We start from the raw sequence: 19,863 nt of genomic DNA on the forward strand, positions 1-19,863 counted from the left end.
TGCTTGATTGTACATACTGTTTAATGTTAGAAATAGGTGAAGGCAAGCCAATAACAAACGGTGTTGGTAAGTAGAACGCAATGGGGGACATTCGTCCCTTCTCCATGGCGTATGCCAGCCGTTTCCCCCACCTGCCAGTTGGGCGGGGTTGCAGGTGTAGATTTCTGCGCCCACCATACGCAGGCAGGCATGCGCCTCTTTGTGAATCCGGCGGAATAATTGGTAAGGAGCAATTTCATCTTTTGCCATCAGCAAATCAAGCACGCAGACACTATGGACACAGGCGAGAAATCTGTCAGTATCTCTTAGTGCAATCAGTACCATACACAGGCCGATTTTGCTACTAAAAGGATAACTATTTGTACCATGGAAAGGTTAATCATTTGTGCACACATGGTCCTATCAAGACCCTTACAGTAATCCAGTGTGGGAACAATTAAACCCAATGCCATTGCACTTACATTTATGTTTACATTTATGTTTTCTTACTGGGTCTATTCCACGGCGCCGATTATCGTTAAACAAGGGCTGCAAGGACATTGTTACCGATGGTGCAGGGCTCCTCTTCTCCTGCTTCTCTCGGGTCCCGCGCATTCCTCCAGCTTCAGGGCGGCCTGTATCAGCTGACAAGCCACTCAGCCAATCACTGGTCGGGACTGCCGCGGCACAGGTCGCCCTGACGCTGGAGGAACACGCGGGACCCGGGAAGAAGCAGGAGAAGAGAAGACCTGCACCATGAATAGGTAATGTATATCGTCAGTCACCGGCTGCACACTGCTATTCCACGTAGCGGTACGCAGTCGGTGCCTGACAAATATAGGCCTATATCAACGATCATCCGATGACAACGATCATTGGCTAATTGCTGTCTCTAGTCCACGGAGCGATAATCGGCCGAATCGATTATCGATCCGTAGACTAGAGACTCCGTGGAATAGGGGCTTAACACTTCATGGCAACTGTTTACCCTATCAGTATAGTAGTTGGGGAATGCAGTATACATTACAAGGCAATAACTTAAAAAAAGAATTTAGAATTTGACTCACAGACCACTGTAGAGGACCCTTATTCACAAAACTAGAAACAGCGCATACATAGTTAAGGCTGAGGCCAAATAAAACTAGGCACTGCATGGTCCTAGTGCAACATTACGGGGGCACACCTCCTTATTCATATATTCTAAGGATTGCATAAAATAAATCTTTCAAGCAGACTTCTTCTAAATGACCATTTTTTTCTGTGTACGTTATTATATAGGTTTTTACAGTTGAGGAAATAATAGACTTTATTAGGCTGTGCCTTTGCCATGTGCCTGCAGAAATCCATCTTACCCTGATGTATGTCATCATCAATTCATGCAATATTCTCCTGATTGTGCAAAGAAAAGGAGAAGAAGAGTTTGGAGGCAGGACAAAGGGGTGTGGCTGCAATCCAGACACAGGCTGTGGCCAGTTCCCGATACCATAAATCAATTCAATGCATTGCATTGATCTTGCAGATCAGCAGATCCGTCACAGCAGGCATCGGGTTGACATGACAGCCAGTTGGCACCCAACAATTTAGGGATGGGCCCCTTTGTGGAGCAAATCATGTGGCATCATTATTAGGCGGTCTCGGCCAAGGGGGCAGGGAGAGATCAAGGGCCTCTGCTGAGAGAACCCCCTAACAGTGGCAGTAGAATACTGGTTGCTACTCAGTGAGACTGTAAAGAAGAGAAGACTACTTTGGGAATAAGAATATTACTTTTTCATATAATAAAAGGGTCAAGAAGGGTTTTCTGGGGCCTTTTATTGCAATAAAGATATTTTCAAAATTGTTGTGTTTTTTTTTTTTTTTTGCTTAGTAGTGGAAGTACAGTAGTCTAATAGCTGGCATCCATTACTAAGTCAAGGCTAAGCATTAGCCTGTAGAACAGCTAACACTAACCTCCTACTTTTTACTAACCTCATCCACAAGGGGTATCAAAAAGAGTCAGTTACCATCAGGCCTGGACCATCAGAAAATGACAAATTCCACACTGGGCGGCAGCAAGCTGGTGTTATTAAGCTAGCAACGGCCAAAATAAATGGCCCTTGCCACCCTTATAAAGTCAGACTGCTGATGGTTGGTACTAATCACAGTTAGGATCCTATTAAAATATAACCTTTATTAATTACTAGATATAAAAAATACTCACACCAAAATGTGCACAACAACAACCTCCACCATAATATTAACGGACCCGAAGTCCACACGCCTATAAATATTAAGTAGTAGCCTATATAGACGTCGGTCAACACATCAAATTCAGTTCCTAGACACTATATAAATAAATCTAAAAAAATGTCATGTGAACCATCTTACTAAAGTGCATACGTCCATACATGGGCTATCTACCAATAGGAGCAGATCCTTAAATACGGATAGGTGGTGGGAGTAACAGTCACTATAGCTCCCTATAGGTGCACCATACTATCCCTGCTCGCTCAGGGTGTAGCGGGGTGATCGCCCTAGAAAGGGCGGCCCCTGCCCCGTACTACCCCTAACGCCACTTACCCTATAGTATCCCTTCCTAGATACACTCCCGACACCAGTGTTTCGTAATGATACTCATCAGGGGGGTCATTCAGTATACGGATAGGGTGGGCAATATAACAAAACAACGTAATGTGGCTAAAGCAGTTGATCCAAATAAGTTAGGATCACTGCACTCACGTGGCCCAATGGCCTCAGGTAACGGGCGGCGATGAATGTGCGGCTCCTGTCCACCTTACAACAGTATGGAGATTCAAATACCTTGCGGTCCTACATGCATCCACTGCGTCACTTCCTACTTCCGGTCCTGTGGAACGCAAAATGCGCTCCAAGCCGTCACTTCCGGAATGCCGTCAGCTCAATAGTCATGTGACCGCTGTAACTAGGCGACCATACAAACAGTCGTTCTAAAGATATAACATATGGAGATTTAATGGAAAAGTAACCCACCGCGTGTTGCTGACACCGACTACCTTCTGAGCTAAACTATATACAGTAACTAATATTTACAACCCCACAGCGTACTCCATAGTATCAGGTGATATTTACATATTTACAGAAGTAACAGAACATAAAAGAAACCAAAAAGGAAACTAAAAGGGGAGGAGAGAGGGGGCGCGGTATATCAAACAGCAAGAGTCCCACAAAAGTACGGGATATTTGATCAGAGATAAACAATATATATTATATATACACATCAGCCAATTAGCTTATTATAAAAAATGGTTGGTTATGGAAAATAGGGGGGGACCCCATGCATTAGTTTAATAAATAAATAAATAAAAATGCATGGGGTCCCCCCTATTTTCCATAACCAGCTAGATACAAAACTAAGCAGTAACAGTCTGACAGGGTGGAATGGACCATTTATTTTGGCCGTTGTCAGCCTAATAATCCTTGATTGTCATTTTCTGATGCTCCAGTCTCTTCCCGATACCTCTTCCCGACTAAGGTTGTGGTTTCCAGGGTAATATCTGGGGGGTTAGTGTTAACTCTTCTATGGGATAATGCTAAGCCCTGGCTTAGTAATGGACACAATTTAGTATATGGCTTCTACTACTAAGCCAAAAATAAGTAAGCAAAAAAAGTTTAAAAAGATATTAAAATAAATTATTATATAGAAAAGTAAAAATCCGAAGTAGTCCGGTCTTCTTTATTTTACCCTGTTTTTTTAAAAAAAAATAAAGACACTATCACTAGCAAGCAGTAGCCTAGTGACACTATTAGGGGGTCTCAGCAGAGGAACCTGCCCTCCCCCACCTCTGCTGAGAGTAATGCCACAAATTACCACCATGGCCTTGCGCCCTTCCCCCCTCAAGAATACTGACCTGGTCCTCAGTCTTTGCTTGCCGCAGGAGGCGGGACTGCAGCCTGCTAAGATGGAGATGAGTGACGTCACTTATTGGGACATGTGGTGCCGCAGGTGGGACGTGGAGCCTGAGACCAGCGCGTAGAGATGGCGACCACTGTGCCCGTGTAGCTGTCTCCGGGTCAAACTTTATGTTGGCTTGTGTGTGTGTGTGAGGGGAGGGGGGAATGATTAGGCACTGTGCTTGGTTCTTGCCGGGTGCTGGGTGGTGACAGTACTGGCCCAGGCTGTGAGTTCTGGGGTGGGGGGCAAGTACTGGGACCCCTAGAGGTGTAGTGGGCTCCAGCACTTGCACAACTAAGCCGGGTTCTGACACTGGCCCTGAAGCCATTACATCGTAGGGCTACCAATCGTGCCCCTGAATCACCAGCTGTTGTCAAAATTGTTTAAATGTGGTGATCGCTATTGATAGTATGTATGGAAAGTGGACTCCAAACAGTAAGAAGAAAGCACTGTTAACTGCTAGTTTACTACGTAAGATTATGCCCCCTTTTACCCCTGCCCACTTGCTTAAAAGCATCATGGCCCTGCCTTTTTGACTCTTCACTTATGTATTATCTATCTTTATAATGCTTAAAAGGGTACTCCAGGCAAGGGCCTTTTTAAAATTATGCCCAGAGATGAGGTGTTAAAAATAATTGTCACGACTGGGGTAGTGGATTCCCTGTACCGTCACCAGCGATGGCATAAACTGCACCAGGGAGCGGAGTCTAAGGGGACGCTGGTTTTCACCAGAGCCCTCCGCAAGGCGGGATGGGCTTTCTTCGGCAGGCGACCCCCAGGTCGCTACCCCTGGCTTGATTTGCTGGTAACGGCAGGCAAGGTGAGCAGGAGCAGTAGGCAGATGGTGGTCTTAGGCGTAACCACAGGTGGCAGAGGCAATGGACAGGAACAACGGAACAGGGAGCTGGGCCAAAACACTAAGGGAAGCATGTAGAGGCTCCAACACGAGGGACAGGGCATGCTGGGATTTATAGGGAGTGATTATGTGCAAATACCAATTAGGGGCGGACTGGCCCTTTAAATCTGTGACAGCCGGCGCGGGCCCTGGGAGGCGGGGACTTGCGCGCTGGCCGGGACAGATGGAGACAGGAGCGGGGCGAGGTAAGGCGCCCCCGGGGGCCGAACTAGCCGCAGCGCCGGGTCCCTGCACACGGTCACCGGCGGCTGCCTGGGACGGAGGGGAGTTGCGGCCGCGGCCCGGAGCACAGGACACCACCGCAGCCCTAACAATAATAAAGTATACTCAACTCCCTGGCTCCTGTGGCGCCACTTGTATTTTACCTTCTCTGTCCCTCTGTGCATCAGCCCCAGGGACCTGTTGTTGTGATGTTGCAGGGCGGGACTGCAACATCACGACTAAAGGTCCTGGAAGCGGCCAGGACTGAGTGGGTGAGATACCGGCGACATCTTGGGAGCCAGGGAGGTAAGTGTGGTACATTATTTTTAAACACCACATATGTGCATATATCAAACAAGGCTCTTGCCCAGAGTACCCCTTTAAATAATTTAGTTGTTTAACCCCTTTGTGCTGCAGCTAGTTTTGGCCTTAATGACCAGGCTAATTTTTCAAAATCTGACCTGTCTCACTTTATGCTCTTATAGCTCAGTGATGCTTTAACGTATGCTAGCGATTCTGAGATTGTTTTTTCGTGACATATGGCACTTTATGTTAGTGGCAAAATTTGGTCACTACTTTGTGTGTTTTTTGTGAAAAACATCAAAATATCATGAAAAATTAAAAAAATTTGCATTTTATGAACTTTGAAATTCTCTGCTTCTAAAAAAAGAAAGTCGTAGCACATAAATTAGTTACTAAGTCACATTACCAATATGTCTTCTTTATTCTGGCATAATTTGGGAAACATATTTTACTTTTTTAGGGTGTTATGGGGCTTAGAAATTTATCAGCAAATTATCACATTTTCGTGAAACTGATTTTTTTAGGGACCAGTTCTTTTTTTAAATGGATTTAGAAGTCTGGTATCCTGAAAACCCCCATAAGTGACCCCATTTTGGAAACTACACACCTTAAAGAATTAATCTAGGGGTATAATGAGCATTTTAACCCTACAGGGGCTGGAGGAAAGTATTCACAATTAGGCAGTAAAAAAATTGAAAATTTAAATTTTCCAATAATATATACGTTTAGATTAAAGTTTCTCATTTTCAAAAGGAATATGAGACAAAAAGCACCCCAAAATTTGTAATGCAGGTTCTCTTGAGTACAACGGTACCCCATATGTGGGCGTAAACCACTGTATGGGCACACAGCAGGGCTCAGAAGGAAGGGAGCGCCAATTAGCTTTTCCAATGCAAATTTTGCTGAAGAAGTTTCTGAGCGCCAGGTGCGTTTGCAGAGCCCCTGTAGTGTCAGCAGAGAGAAAACCCCCCATAAGTCACCCCATTTTGGAAAGTACACCCCTCAAAGAATTCATCTTGGTGTGTGGTGACCATTTTGACCCCACAGGTATTACAGGAAAGTATTCAAAAGAAGACAGTAAAAATGAAAAACTCGAATTCTTCCAATAATATGTTCGTTTAGTTTGAAATTTCACGAGGAACAAGAGGAAAAAAGTACCCCAAAATTTGTAACGCAGGTTCTCCTGAGTACAATGGTACCCCATATGTGGGCATAAACCACTGCATGGGCACACAGGAGGGCTCAGAAGGGAAGGAGCGCCAATTAGCTTTTTCAATGCAGATTTTGCTGCAGAAGTTTCCGAGCGCCAGGTGCGTTTGCAGTGCCCCTGTAGTGCCAGCGGAGTAAAATCTCGCCATAAGTCACTCCATTTTGGAAAGTGCACCCCTCAAAGTATTCATCTTGGTGTGTGGTGACCATTTTGACCCCACAGGTATTAGAGGAAAGTATTCAAAAGTAGACAGTAAAAATGAAAAACTAAAATTTTTCCAATATTATGTTCTTTTAGTTTGAAATTTCTCAATTTCACGAGGAACAAGAGGAAAAAAGTACCACAAAATTTGTAACGCAGGTTCTCCTGAGTACAATGGTACCCCATATGTGGGCGTAAACCACTGTATGGGCACACAGGAGGGCTCAAAAGGGAAGGAGCGCCAATTAGCTTTTTCAATGCAGATTTTGCTGAAGAAGTTTCCGAGTGCCAGGTGCGTTTGCAGAGCCCCTGTAGTGTCCGCAGAGTAAAATCTCCCAATAAGTTACTCCATTTTGGAAAGTGCACCCCTCATAGAATTTATTTTGGGGTGTGGTGAGCATTTTGACCCCACAGGTATTTGAGGAAAGTATTCAAAAGTAGACAGTAAAAATGAAAAACTCAAATTTTTCCAATAATATGTTCCTTTAGTTTGAAATTTCTCAATTTCACGAGGAACAGGAGAGAAATGTCACCCCAATATATGTAAAGCAGGTTCTCCTGAGTAGAACGGTACCCCATATGTGGGCATAAACCACTGCATGGGCACACAGCCGGGCTCAGAAGGGAAGGAGCGCCAATTAGCATTTTCAGTGCAGATTTTTCTGAAGAAGTTTCTGAGCGCCAGGTGCGTTTGCTGAGCCCCTGTAGTGTCAGCAGAATAGATTCCCCCCAAAAGTCACCACATTTTGGAAAGAGCACCCCTCAAAGAATTCATCTTGGGGTGTGGTGACCATTTTTACCCCACAGGTATTAGAGGAAAGTATTCAAAATTGGCCAGTAAAAATGAAAAACTCGAATTTTTCCAATAATATGTTGGTTTAGTTTGAAATTTCTCAATTTGACGAGGAACAGGAGAGAAAACGCACCCCAAAATCTGTAACGCAGGTTCTCCTGAGTAAAACGGTACATCATATGTGGGCATAAACCACTGTATGGGCACACAGCAGGGCTCAGAAGGGAAGGAGCGCCAATTTACAGGAGCAAAACCGCAGCTAGTAATGGTTATTAGAATAGCGCAGTTATTAAAATAAAATAAAAAAAATGAGATTACAGGTAATGTGGGGTGGTTACGGGCAACCAGGGGTGGTTATGGGCAACCTGAGGTGGTTACAGGTAATCTGGGGTGATTACGGACAACATGGGGTGGTCACGGGCAACCTGCTGTGGTTACAGGCAACGTGGGGTGGTTACAGGCAACGCGGGGTGGTTACGGGCAACGTGTGGTGGTTATGGGCAACCTGTGGTGGTCACGGGCAACCTGCTGTGGTTACGGCAACGTGGGGTGGTTACAGGCAACGTGGGCTGGTTACAGGCAACGTGGGCTGGTTACAGGCAACGTGGGCTAGTTACAGGCAACGTGGGCTGGTTACGGGCAACCTGCTGTGCTCACAGACAATCTGGGATGGTTACGGGAAACGTGGGGTGGTTACGGGCATCCTGCAGTGCTTACAGACAATCTGGGGTGGATACGGGCAACGTGGGGTGGTTACGGGCAACCTGCAATGCTTACAGACAATCTGGGGTGGTTACAGGCAACGTGGGCTGGTTACGGGCAACCTGCAGTGCTTACAGACAATCTGGGGTGGATACGGGCAACGTGGGCTGGTTACGGGCAACCTGCTGTGCTTACAGACAATCTGGGGTGGTTACGGGCAACGTGGGGTTGTTACGGGCAATGTGGGGTGGTTACGGATAAACTGAAGTTCTTATAGGCAATCTGGGGTGGGTACCTGTAATCTGACATGGGCACCGCAATCTGGAGGGGGTCATTGGCAATTTGGGGTGGTCAGAGGCGACGTGTGGTGGTCAGAGGCGACGTGCGGTGGTCAGAGGCGACGTGTGGAGGTCAGAGGCGACGTGTGGAGGTCAGAGGCGACGTGCGGTGGTCAGAGGCATCGTGGCGTGGTCAGAGGCATCGTGGCGTGGTCAGAGGCAACGCGCGGTGGTTACGTGCAATCTGGGGGGGTTACATGTAATCTGGCATGATTACGGGGAACCTGGGGGGGTTATGTGCAACCTGGAAGGGTTACAGACAATCTGGGATTGTTACTGATAAACTGAAGTGCTTATAGGTAATCTGGGGTGGGTACATGTAATTTGGGGTGGTTACGGGCAATCTGGAGGGGGTCACTGGCAATTTGCGGTGGTTACGGGCAACGTGCGGTGGTTACGGGCAATCTGGAGGGGGTCACTGGCAATTTGCGGTGGTTACGGGCAACGTGCGGTGGTTACGGGCAACGTGCGGTGGTTACGGGCAACGTGCGGTGGTTACGGGCAACGTGCGGTGGTTACGGGTAATCTGGGGAGGGGTTAGGGGTAATTTGGGAGTAAACTGCAATTATTACTATAATAAAAAGTGTGTGTTTTATTTTTTTGTATGTTTGTCACTTTTTGTACTTTACATATTCATTTTCACTGTATTACTATGATTACTGTGATATTTTCTATCACAGTAATCATAGTTCAGTGACAGAGACCAAATTGGTCTCTGTCACTTTAAATTTTCAGAGCTTGGCTGGTTGTGAAGCGCATGCGCACTTCATAACCAGCCAGGACGTCGAGGAGGAAGGAGCTCCGTGGATCCGGTGAGTAAATGGGGAAGGGGGGGTGACTGGGGGACGGGGGTGACAGGGGGGGTGGGGGGCGACTTGGGGGGTGGGGGGACATCACTTTTTATCCCCTGTCACCAATCATTCATGGTGACAGGGGATAAAAAGTGCCGGGAGCACATGGTACAAGCGATCAGCGGTATATAGTATATACCGCTGATCGCTTGTACCGGGACCCCACAGGGGGGTCCCCGATGACTGCCCCATGCTCTCCGCTACCTCCGGTGGCGGAGAGCATGGGGCTTTCATTCATTTTAACTCTTTCATCGCTGTGAACCGACGTTAGTCGGTTCACAGCGATGGCGGCGGCCATCTTGGAAATGATGGCCGCCGGGGGAGGGGGGTTAGTGATCGCCCTACTAGGGGGGGCTGATCTGAGGTCTGGGGGACACTTATTTCATCTCCCCCCGCCGTAGATTCACGGCGGGGGGAGATGAAAGGCGGCGGCAGCACCGGTAATCCTCTTTACCGACGGCCGCCGCTATAACGTTAATAGCGGCGATCGTCGGTAAGGGGGGGGGCCGGGACGGACCCCACACACTGCCCCAACCCCTCAGCTATATCCGGTAGCCGGGGGGATGGGGTGGGGGCCGTCCCGGCCCCGCAGCCTTATTCTCTGCCATCGCCGTAAAAAGCTGATGGCAGCAGAATAAGGCCCATTAGTGACCGCCGTAGAAAGCCGTAGAAAGCCGTATCGGCGGTCACTAAGGGGTTAAACCATGACCCCAGACTGTTTCAGGTTGGCCTTCAGTTCTTGTTTCAGGCTAGGTTCACACTATGTAACTGTGCGGCTGTATTTTTTATGCGGCTGTAAATGTGCGGATGAAACTCCGGCCGTGGGAAAAAATAGACATGCGGCTCAAAACATACGGTCATTTACTTTGAAATCTGGTTCAACTAAAAATAACAAATAAGATCTTAAGAAAGTGATGCAAACACCTCTGGATGCATCTGGGAAAGCAGGGAACACAGTTTACATGAATTGCTATTACCGGGGTTTGCGATCCTCTGCAGTATGCCGATGTCTCTCATGGTTAATCTATTAAAATAATAAAACACATTTTCGTTGTAATAAACTGCCTTTCGTTGTTCAATAATTACATTTAAACTAATCCATCATTTTGCAATTAAATATACTGTTAAAATAAATAGATATATAAATAAATGTATATTTATATATATATATATATTTATTTTTTGACAGTATATTTAATTGCACAATGATGGATTCGTTAGAATTAAATTATTGACCAACGAAACTGAATTTATTTCAACGAAAATGTGTTTTATGAATTAAATATTAATTAGTACAGGAAGCTCCATAAGCCGTTAATTCATATGCCGGCAATAGAGCTTTCTGTACTAATCATCACTTTAATGAAAACATTAAATGTTTCTTCTAATTATGTTATCACAATAGCATTATTAGAAGAAACATTTAGAATTATATGTGCGCTCAGCTGATTGGCTGATCGGCTCAGCGCACGTATAATGAGCCGGTCCGCAGTACAGTGACTTCATTGTGCTGCGGACCAGCGAAGAGGACACATCGGGGTGAGTATAGAGCTCTCCCCACCCCCTCCCCAGCACTGCACCCCTCCCAGCAAGGAAGGGGGGGTCAGTTAACCCCTTCCTTGCTGGGATGGGTGCAGTCTGACATCAGTCTGGCCCCCAAGGGGTTAAGGGGGATGCAATACAGATGCTACATACTGTAAGGAGCACAACACCGCTCACATGGATGGGTGTTGTGCTCCTGTTTGTGTGTTTCTCCCTTTTTGTTTTTCAGATATCGGTATCCTGGGGATTACGTTGGATTCTGTGGACTACGTCGATGACCAGCGTTTTTTTAATGTTTTTTTTTTATAAAATGGTCAATGAGGGGTGTGGGGGTGTTTTTATTTGAATAAAAATTTTTTTTAACTTGTGTCTTGTCTTTATTTCTTTACTTTATAGACTTAGTAGTGGAAGCCGTCTAATAGACGGAATCCATTACTAAGTTGGGGCCTAGTGTTAGCCGGTATAAAATGGCTAACACTAACCCCCTATTATTACCCCAGTACCCAATGCCACCAGGGGTACTGGGAAGAGCCGGGTGCCAGTGGTCTCGGAGCGTCAAAATTGGCGCTCCTGGACCGGGCGGCAGCAGGCTGGTAAGATTTAGGCTGGGGAGGGCCTAAACCAATGGCTCTTCCCACCCTGGTGTTACCAGGCTGCTGTCGTTTGGTTTTTAACCCGGCTGGTTATAAAAATAGGGGGGACCCTATGCGTTTTTTTTTAAAATAAATAAACAATTTAAAAAAAACACCAGGGTGGGAAGAGCCATTGGTTTAGGCCCTTACCAGCCTGCTGCAGCCCGGTCCAGGAGCGCCAATTTTGACGCTCCGGGACCACTGGCCCCGGCTCTTCCCAGTACCCCTGGTGGCATTGGGTACTGGAGTAATAATAGGGGGTTAGTGTTAGCCATTTTATACCGGCTAACACTAGGCCCCAACTTAGTAATGGATTCCGTCTATTAGACGGCTTCCACTACTAAGTCTATAAAGTAAAGAAATAAAGACAAGACACAAGTTAAAAAAATTTTTTATTCAAATAAAAACACCCCCACACCCCTCATTGACCATTTTATAAAAAAAAAAACATTAAAAAAACGCTGGTCATCGACGTAGTCCACGGAATCCGACGTAATCCCCAGGATACCGATATCTGAAAAACAAAAAGGGAGAAACACACAAACAGGAGCACAACACCCATCATTGTGAGCGGTGTTGTGCTCCTTACAGTATGCAGCATCTTTACAGATCGCTGCTTACAGTCTGGCCCCCAAGGGGTTAAGGGAGGATGTATTGCATCCCCCTTAACCCCTTGGGGGTCAGACTGCACCCATCCCAGCAAGGAAGGGGTTAACTGACCCCCCCTTCCTTGCTGGGAGGGGTGCAGTGCTGGGGAGGGGGTGGGGAGAGCTGTATACTCACCCCGATGTGTCCTCTTCGCTGGTCTGCAGCACAATGAAGTCACTGTGCTGCGGACCCGCTAATTATACGTGCGCTGAGCCGATCAGCCAATCAGCTGAGCGCACATATAATTCTAAATGTTTCTTCTAATAATGCTATTGTGATAACATAATTAGAAGAAACATTTGATGTTTTCATTAAAGTAAAGTGATGATTAGTACAGAAAGCTCTATTGCCGGCATATGAATTAACGGCTTATGGAGCTTCCTGTACTAATTAATATTTGATTAATAAAACACATTTTCGTTTAAATAAATTCAGTTTCGTTGGTCAATATTTTAGTTCTAACGAATCCATCATTGTGCAATTAAATATACTGTCAAAAAATAAATATATATATAAATATACATTTATTTATATATCTATTTATTTTAACAGTATATTTAATTGCAAAATGATGGATTCGTTAGAATTAAATTATTGACCAACGAAAGGGACTTTATTACAAAGAGAATGTGTTTTATTAATTTAATATATTAACTATTAGAGGCATCGGCATTCGGCATCATTGCCGGCTATTTTTGAAGTACTCCGTACGGACCGCCTGTCAATCCTCGGCCGCATGTCCAGCCGCAAACAATGGTCTTGTTCATTTTTTACAGGTCCGTTTACGATCGGGCCGTAGATTCATACATAGTGTGCACTGTGCAGCCGTATATCCTATACTTTCCAGCGTACGCATGAACCACCAAAAATACCGCCGCACAATTACAGCCGCAAATACAGCCGCACAGTTACATAGTCTGAACCTGGCCTCAGGATGTTTGAAGTGGTGTTTTGTCCACCATTCTCAGCAACCATCCAAGACATCCCTTGTCAATTTTCTTCTTTCCCCCACATCCAGGGAGGTTCTTGGCGGTCCCATACTTGGTAAACTTCCTAGTAACACTGCGCACTGTTGAAACTGGGATATCAAAGTCTTTGGAGAGCACCTTTATGCCCTTTGGAAGTCTTGTGTCTGCTAATAATAGTTTTGATGTCCTCAGACAGCTCCTTTGCCTTCACCATTGTGACAAAGAAACAGGGCCAAACATGTAGGTTTTTTATACACTTAAAGGGAACCTGTCACCCCCCATGCCGGGACAGAGCCCGGCCGACCCCCCGATGGAGACCTTTATATTTACCCCGTGTACGAAGTCTCGCTTCTGGAGCCGCTCCCGTTGCCGAGATATCACAGACGGAAGTCCGGCGCGCGCGCATCAGAGATGAGTCCGATGCCCATAGAGAATGAATGGAGCCGTCATTCTCTATAAGCGTCAGACTTATCTCGGATGTGCGGGCGCGGGGCTTCCAACGGTGATTTCTCAGCAACGGGAGCGGCTCCAGGAGCGAGACTTCGTGCACGGGGTAAGTATAAGGGTCTCCAACGGGGGGTCGGCTGGGCTCTGCTCCGGCACGGGAGGTGACAGGTCCTCTTAAGTCATCATTCATTGGTTAATTTGTGTCACATGGGCACTGACAGTTTATCACAAGTGACTCTACTCAACTATTCATACTATTTAAATGTAAAGGGTGCCAATACCAGTGCCACATCAAGCTTTAGGTTTCTATATTTTTCCCTCCCATTGTTTTTGTTTTAAATATTTATCACTTGCTCTTTAGTATTTAACACAAGCGCTCTAAACAAAAAAGCTGTTTCACTTTTTTTTCCCAGGAAATATTCCACATTATGTACTTAGACTTCATGGGTGCCAATAATGATGAGCAAGACTGTGTGATGATAACAATTATTATTGAGGAAGCTTTTCTAGCCTTGTTTAAAACTTACATATGTGCAGGGAATATCATGCAAAATACAAAACACATGTACTAAACTCTCAATTTAGCCAGCTGCTGGTTACCCTATGGAGGTAGTGCAATAACATCTTTGTGCACTGAGTATGTGACATTGTAGCCAGTAACTGGCCTCAGCAGTGACTTACAAGTGAGGTTAGTGATTTCCTATAATGTCACAATATACAGGGACAAGATTGCACCCCTTCTGACAGGGGAACCCAGAGCGACAACACCAAGCTGAGGGGTGAGTTTTTTATCCTGATGTTTATAATGTGAACATACATAAAATATGTAAGTGTCCTTATAAAAAAATTACTGGTTTATGTTTGTTTTATACACAGGAATAATTCGAGCCACAGAAGATCGGTATCAATTATTACATCCAACATTGTTTATTTTTGCAGAAAATGACCCCATTATTCCTCTTGAACAGGTAAGGAGATGTAATGGATCCTTTCTAAGTGTTTCATGTAGAAAAATAAGCAGTAAAAATGACTCTAGTCTGTCATATGCACTTTGTAAGTAATGACATATAAAACAAACTTGTAAGACACAATTTAATTACAGAAACCAAAATAATTCTATCCAGCAAAAACCTTTTTCTTTTAAGGCTATGTTCACACTACGTAAGAGACTGGCCGCTCCGTGACCCCGGCTGGGTCACAGAACGGCCGGTCTCTGGCCGGATCATCTCGGCCGGTACTTAAAGAGTCACTGTCGTATTTTTTTTTTTGTTGCAGAAATCTATAGTCCAGGCGATTTTAAGAAACTTTGTAATTGGGTTTATTAGCCAAATCTGCCATTATCTGCATGTAAAAAGCCTTTTCCCAGGTCCCCCCCCTCCTTCCTCTTTTTCATCCACTCTGAAAAATCTGAAAATTGTGACTTGTTGCAGGAGACGTCCCCTGTCTGCTCTAGGGAGAGGGGAGGGGGGAGGAGGAAGGAGGGAGTTAGCCGGCAGCAGAAAGCAGATAACAGAGGATTACAGGCATGGAGCTGGGTGACAGCTGTAATCCGAGCTCAGACTGGTCACTGGTGATGGTCACATGAGATATCCCGTGAGGGATTTGTAGATTAACTCTTTGTTGTCCTGTTTTGGTCTTTTCTTTAGCTCTCTCCATAGGAGAACAATGAAGACAGGGGGGAGAGCTTCAAACTGCTTTTTCATGATAAAAATGCATTTTTCGGATAATAAACCCAATTACAAAGTTTCTTAAAATCGCCTGGACTATTGATTTCTGCAAAAAAAAAATTCACGACAGTGACACTTTAAGTACAGACCGGATGATCCTTCTGGCCGCAGAGCTCTGATGCGGGCCCATCAGCGCGCTCCCGCATCAGAGCTTCCCATAGCACACAATGAAGCTAGCGGCCGGAGCTGCTCGCTTCACTGTGAACGGACAGGTCTTTCTGCGGCCGGAATTCACTGAACTCCGGCCGCAGAAAACTGACATGTCAGTTGTTTGCGGCGGCGTATGGGATCCCGGCCGGAGCGTGTACGATGTGTGTAAGCTCTGGCCGGGATCCCATAGAACAACAGGCATTGTTCCACCGCGGTAAAAGTATGGCCGTTGTTGCCACCATCTATTACCATGCTTATACGCTTTTATCTTTTGGTCTATGGGGCTGTGTGAGGTGTCATTTATTGCGCCATGACTTGTACTTTCAATCTGTATCTTGATTGCGCATATGCGACTTTTTGATCGCTTTTTATAACAATTTTTCTGGATCTGAGGCGACCAAAAATGCGCAATTTTGCACTTTGGAATTTTTTTGCACTGGGGGACTTCTAGTATAACTGCTCTGATCTCTCATTGAGATCTATGCAGTATAGATATATGCAGCTGAAAACAATAGAATGCCGAACCGGGATCAGCGCCATTTACGGCGCAGACCCAGGCCGGGACCAGATGCAGGGACCAGGAAAGGGGAAAAGAAGACTTTTAAATGCAGGTATCAACTTTGACAGCTGCATTTAAAAGGCTTATTAGCGGGCACGGTGTTCGGACCGTGCCCACTAATTGCCGCGAGCACGGGCTGCAGATAGCATCCGGGACCGCGGCAGTTCAGAGCGGGGTCGCCACGCAACCCCTCTCTGAACGCCCCCATCCGCATGAGGACGTACAGTTACACCCTCATGCTGGAAGCGGTTAAACATAAAGAGGAAAAACAAAAGTGGCCTGGTCTTTGACCCCTTCACATCCAAAATTGGTATATATATGTTCCTACTGCACATGCCCCGTTCAGTAGGAACATATATATATATGTTCCTGAAGTGAAGGGGCTTTTAATGTGTGCTGGCTGGTTCCATTGTGAGCAGTCTAGCAAACAGCAGTGTCGTCGGCACTGGAGGTAATGACAGGCAGCCTCGGTCATGCAGCTGCCTGTCATTAATCCCTTAAACGCCTCGATGCATAGCGATGGCAGCATTTAAGTAAGTCACCGACTGAAGCTGTGGGGGTCCCAATCACTTTCCCTGACAAACGGAGGAGTTCCCCTTTCCTCTGTCTTGTTGGATTGACAATCTTATGTAGAGTCTGCCCTCAGGCCAGAAGATTGCCTATAGTACTGATCAATGCTATGCTATTGCATAGCATTAATCTGCATATGCAATCCAATGTAACTGTTGAAAAAAAAAGTGCAAAAAGAAAAGTTTTAAAAAATATAAAAAATAAAACCCCCAATAAAAGTTTCAATAATCTTCTTTCCCATATAAAAATAAAAATATGTAACAGTGAACAGCAGAAACAAAAAGAGGAAAAAAACACCCAGATTGCTGATTTATTTTTTTTTATTATATTCAGAAAGAAATTACCAAAAGCAATCAAACTTATTCTTGTACACCACTATAATACCAATAAAAACAAGAGATCATGCCACAAAAAATGACACCCCAACCAGCCTTGTAGGTGGAAAAATAAAATCGCTGTGGCTCTTAGAAAGCGAGGAGGAGAGCGCTGCTTCATTGTGACCTGGACATCTGTGCATCAATGACCCTGAAGGCCTTAAAGGATTAATTCAAGACAGCAGCTATGTTTCAGACACTACTAGAGATGAGCGAACCGTGTTCGGGTTCTAGTCCATCCGAACGTTCAGTATTTGATTAGCGGGGGCTGCTGAAGTTGGATAAAGCTCTAAGGTTGTCTGGAAAACATGGATACAGCCAATGACTATATCCATGTTTTTCACATAGCCTTAGGGCTTTATCCAACTTCAGCAGCCACCGCTAATCAAATGTCGAATGTTCGGGTTCGGATGGACCTACCTAAAAGTCGGACAACCTAAAAGTCGACCGCCCCACCCATGGATATCCTGAGACTTTTGACTCTCTTGACCCTGATTATATTCTTATACTTTTTCCATTCATATTTTATCTTTTTGTTGGCTTTGTTTATTTTTAGGTAACATCATTGGAGGAAAAACTTAAAGAACATGCAACAGTTGAATTCAAAGTGAAAGTGTTTTCAAACCAGACCCATGGATTTGCACATAGAAAAAATGAAGATATTAATCCTGAAGATAAACCTTACATTGAAGAAGCAAGAAAAGACATGATTGATTGGCTTAAAAAATTCATCAACTGATTCTGGATGTTCACAATTTAAAAATAGATTGTTTTTGTAATGATTATAAGCAAAATTCCAATTTTTGTATAAGCAGTAAGTATACTTTCCTAACAATTTCATGAACAGTACAAGGTTAGGTTCACACTTGCGCTGGGGCTCAGTTTTGGGGACCTCTGTTGAAGTTCTAGTTACCAGACAACTGACAGACCTCATTGAAGTCAGTGAGATCTCAGGTATCCTTCTGCACCAGTTAGTGTCTCTGGAACTGAATGGACCCTCGGATGGAGGCTTTAGTGAAAGGGTATGTGCGCACTATGAAATCCTGGTGGAAAATTTGTTGCGGACTCCGCGGCTCGCGGAGTTCATTCTTTGGACGGACAGCGGAATCGAGTCCACGAGCGGGTGTGAGCTGCGGAATCCGCAACGGATTTTCCATCTAGATTCCATAGTGTGCACATACCCGAAGTTTGAACCTAGCCTTGGATCAATTATTTCAAGTATATAAGTATACTAGCTTTAATAACCAATCAATCAAGCTCGTAGGCTAATGCAAAGCTTTCAATGTCAGTGAGTGCAGTCTCACTGTTCAAATCTCTGCTTCTATTTGAAATCAATTGAAGTGCGTGACAAAACTTCTTTTCAGAATGGCTCTGAGCCAAAGCTCTCATTGAAGTTAGTGGGAGCTTCAGGGTTGGGAGCTGTACTGCCCACAGATCAGTGAAAGTTTCGTCATGGTGCTTCACATGGGTGCTTCTTTTTGCTTGTGTGAACTTACCCTTAGGCCTTATTCACATGTCCCGTAATCTACGCATCCATATTTCCGTATTTGAATTAGTGCACATTGTTGTCTATTGGGCTATTCACACCATCATTAGATTACACAGGACACAAACCAATGTAAAAAAAAAGGACATGTCCTAGTGCGGACCTAGATTTTTTTTTACGGATCCTATCATGGAAATTAATGGGATCCACTATTTTTTACGGATTATAACCTGTTTGGCAGCCATATTTCCGTAAAAAAAATACGTATGAGTTACAATTGACATGTTGAGAAAAAAAAAGAGGATTTACAGAAATACAGATGCTCTACAGACTACGGAGTTGAAAAAAATCCTGAATGTTGCATAAAGCCTTAGACAGTAGAACCATCTTTGCATTTTCAAGAAAATTGATAAATCTGGACCAATGTGCCTGTTCGGGTGGCAAACTGACTTGACATGTTCCCTTTACATTGTACTCACACTTTTAAGTAAATTTTTACAATAAACTGTCATGTCTGTTTCATCTGTAAAGGACCTTAGGCAGATTTTTAGAGTACGCGTGGGTCAGGGGCGTAGCTAATGTCTCTAGGGCCCTGGTGCAAGAGGTCAACTTGGCCCCCCCCCTTACCACATACTGACTAACACAACCGCTGCTACTGAATAAAATCCTCTGTACATAGACCAATATCACCTCATCCAGTCATATAGAGGTGGCCCCAGCTCTACACAGGCTCTATACACCATATACATTACAGTGCAAATATATCAGGTGACTCACAGGGGACGTCCCATGGGGATGCCCCCCATTTTATCCCCCTTACAGATGCCCCCCATGTTGTCCCCTCCTCCTGCCCCTCCATCATCATACTACTACCCCTTTCATCCTCCTGCCCCTCCATCATCATACCACTTCACCCCTCATCATCCTCTTGTTCCATCATCATCATACCACTACATCCTCATCATCCTCTTGTTCCATCATCATCATACCACTACATCCTCATCATCCTCTTGTTCCTTCATCATCATACCACTACACCCCTCATCATCCTCTTGTTTCATCATCATACCACTACACCCCCCATCATCCTCTTGTTCCATCATCATCATCATCATACCACTACATCCTCATCATCTTCTTGTTCCATCATCATACCACTACACCCCTCATCATCCTCTTGTTCCTTCATAATCCTCTTGTTCCTTCATCATCATACCACTACACCCCCCATCATCCTCTTGTTCCATCATCATCATACCACTACATCCTCATCATCCTCTTGTTCCTTCATCATCATACCACTACACCCCTCATCATCCTCTTGTTCCATCATCATGCCACTACACCCCCCATCATCCT

The 19,863-nt window shown here is 45.0% G+C and overlaps 1 protein-coding gene across 2 annotated transcripts in view; it reads left to right on the forward strand.

Annotated features, from left to right (window-relative positions):
* LOC138783515 (carboxymethylenebutenolidase homolog) overlaps positions 1 to 19,009 on the forward strand; it is a 49,104-nt gene extending 30,095 nt beyond the window's left edge. For both annotated transcript variants that reach the window (XM_069958308.1, XM_069958309.1), the window contains exons 5-6: positions 14,515 to 14,606; positions 17,575 to 19,009. In XM_069958308.1, coding sequence (XP_069814409.1) covers positions 14,515 to 14,606; positions 17,575 to 17,757 — 275 coding nt within the window. In that variant the 3' untranslated portion in view covers positions 17,758 to 19,009. The remainder of the gene's footprint in view (positions 1 to 14,514; positions 14,607 to 17,574) is intronic.
* Positions 19,010 to 19,863: the final 854 nt, after the last annotated feature.

The sequence above is a fragment of the Dendropsophus ebraccatus genome, chromosome 2, assembly GCF_027789765.1.
Source record: "Dendropsophus ebraccatus isolate aDenEbr1 chromosome 2, aDenEbr1.pat, whole genome shotgun sequence".
Taxonomy (NCBI): Eukaryota; Metazoa; Chordata; class Amphibia; order Anura; family Hylidae; genus Dendropsophus; species Dendropsophus ebraccatus.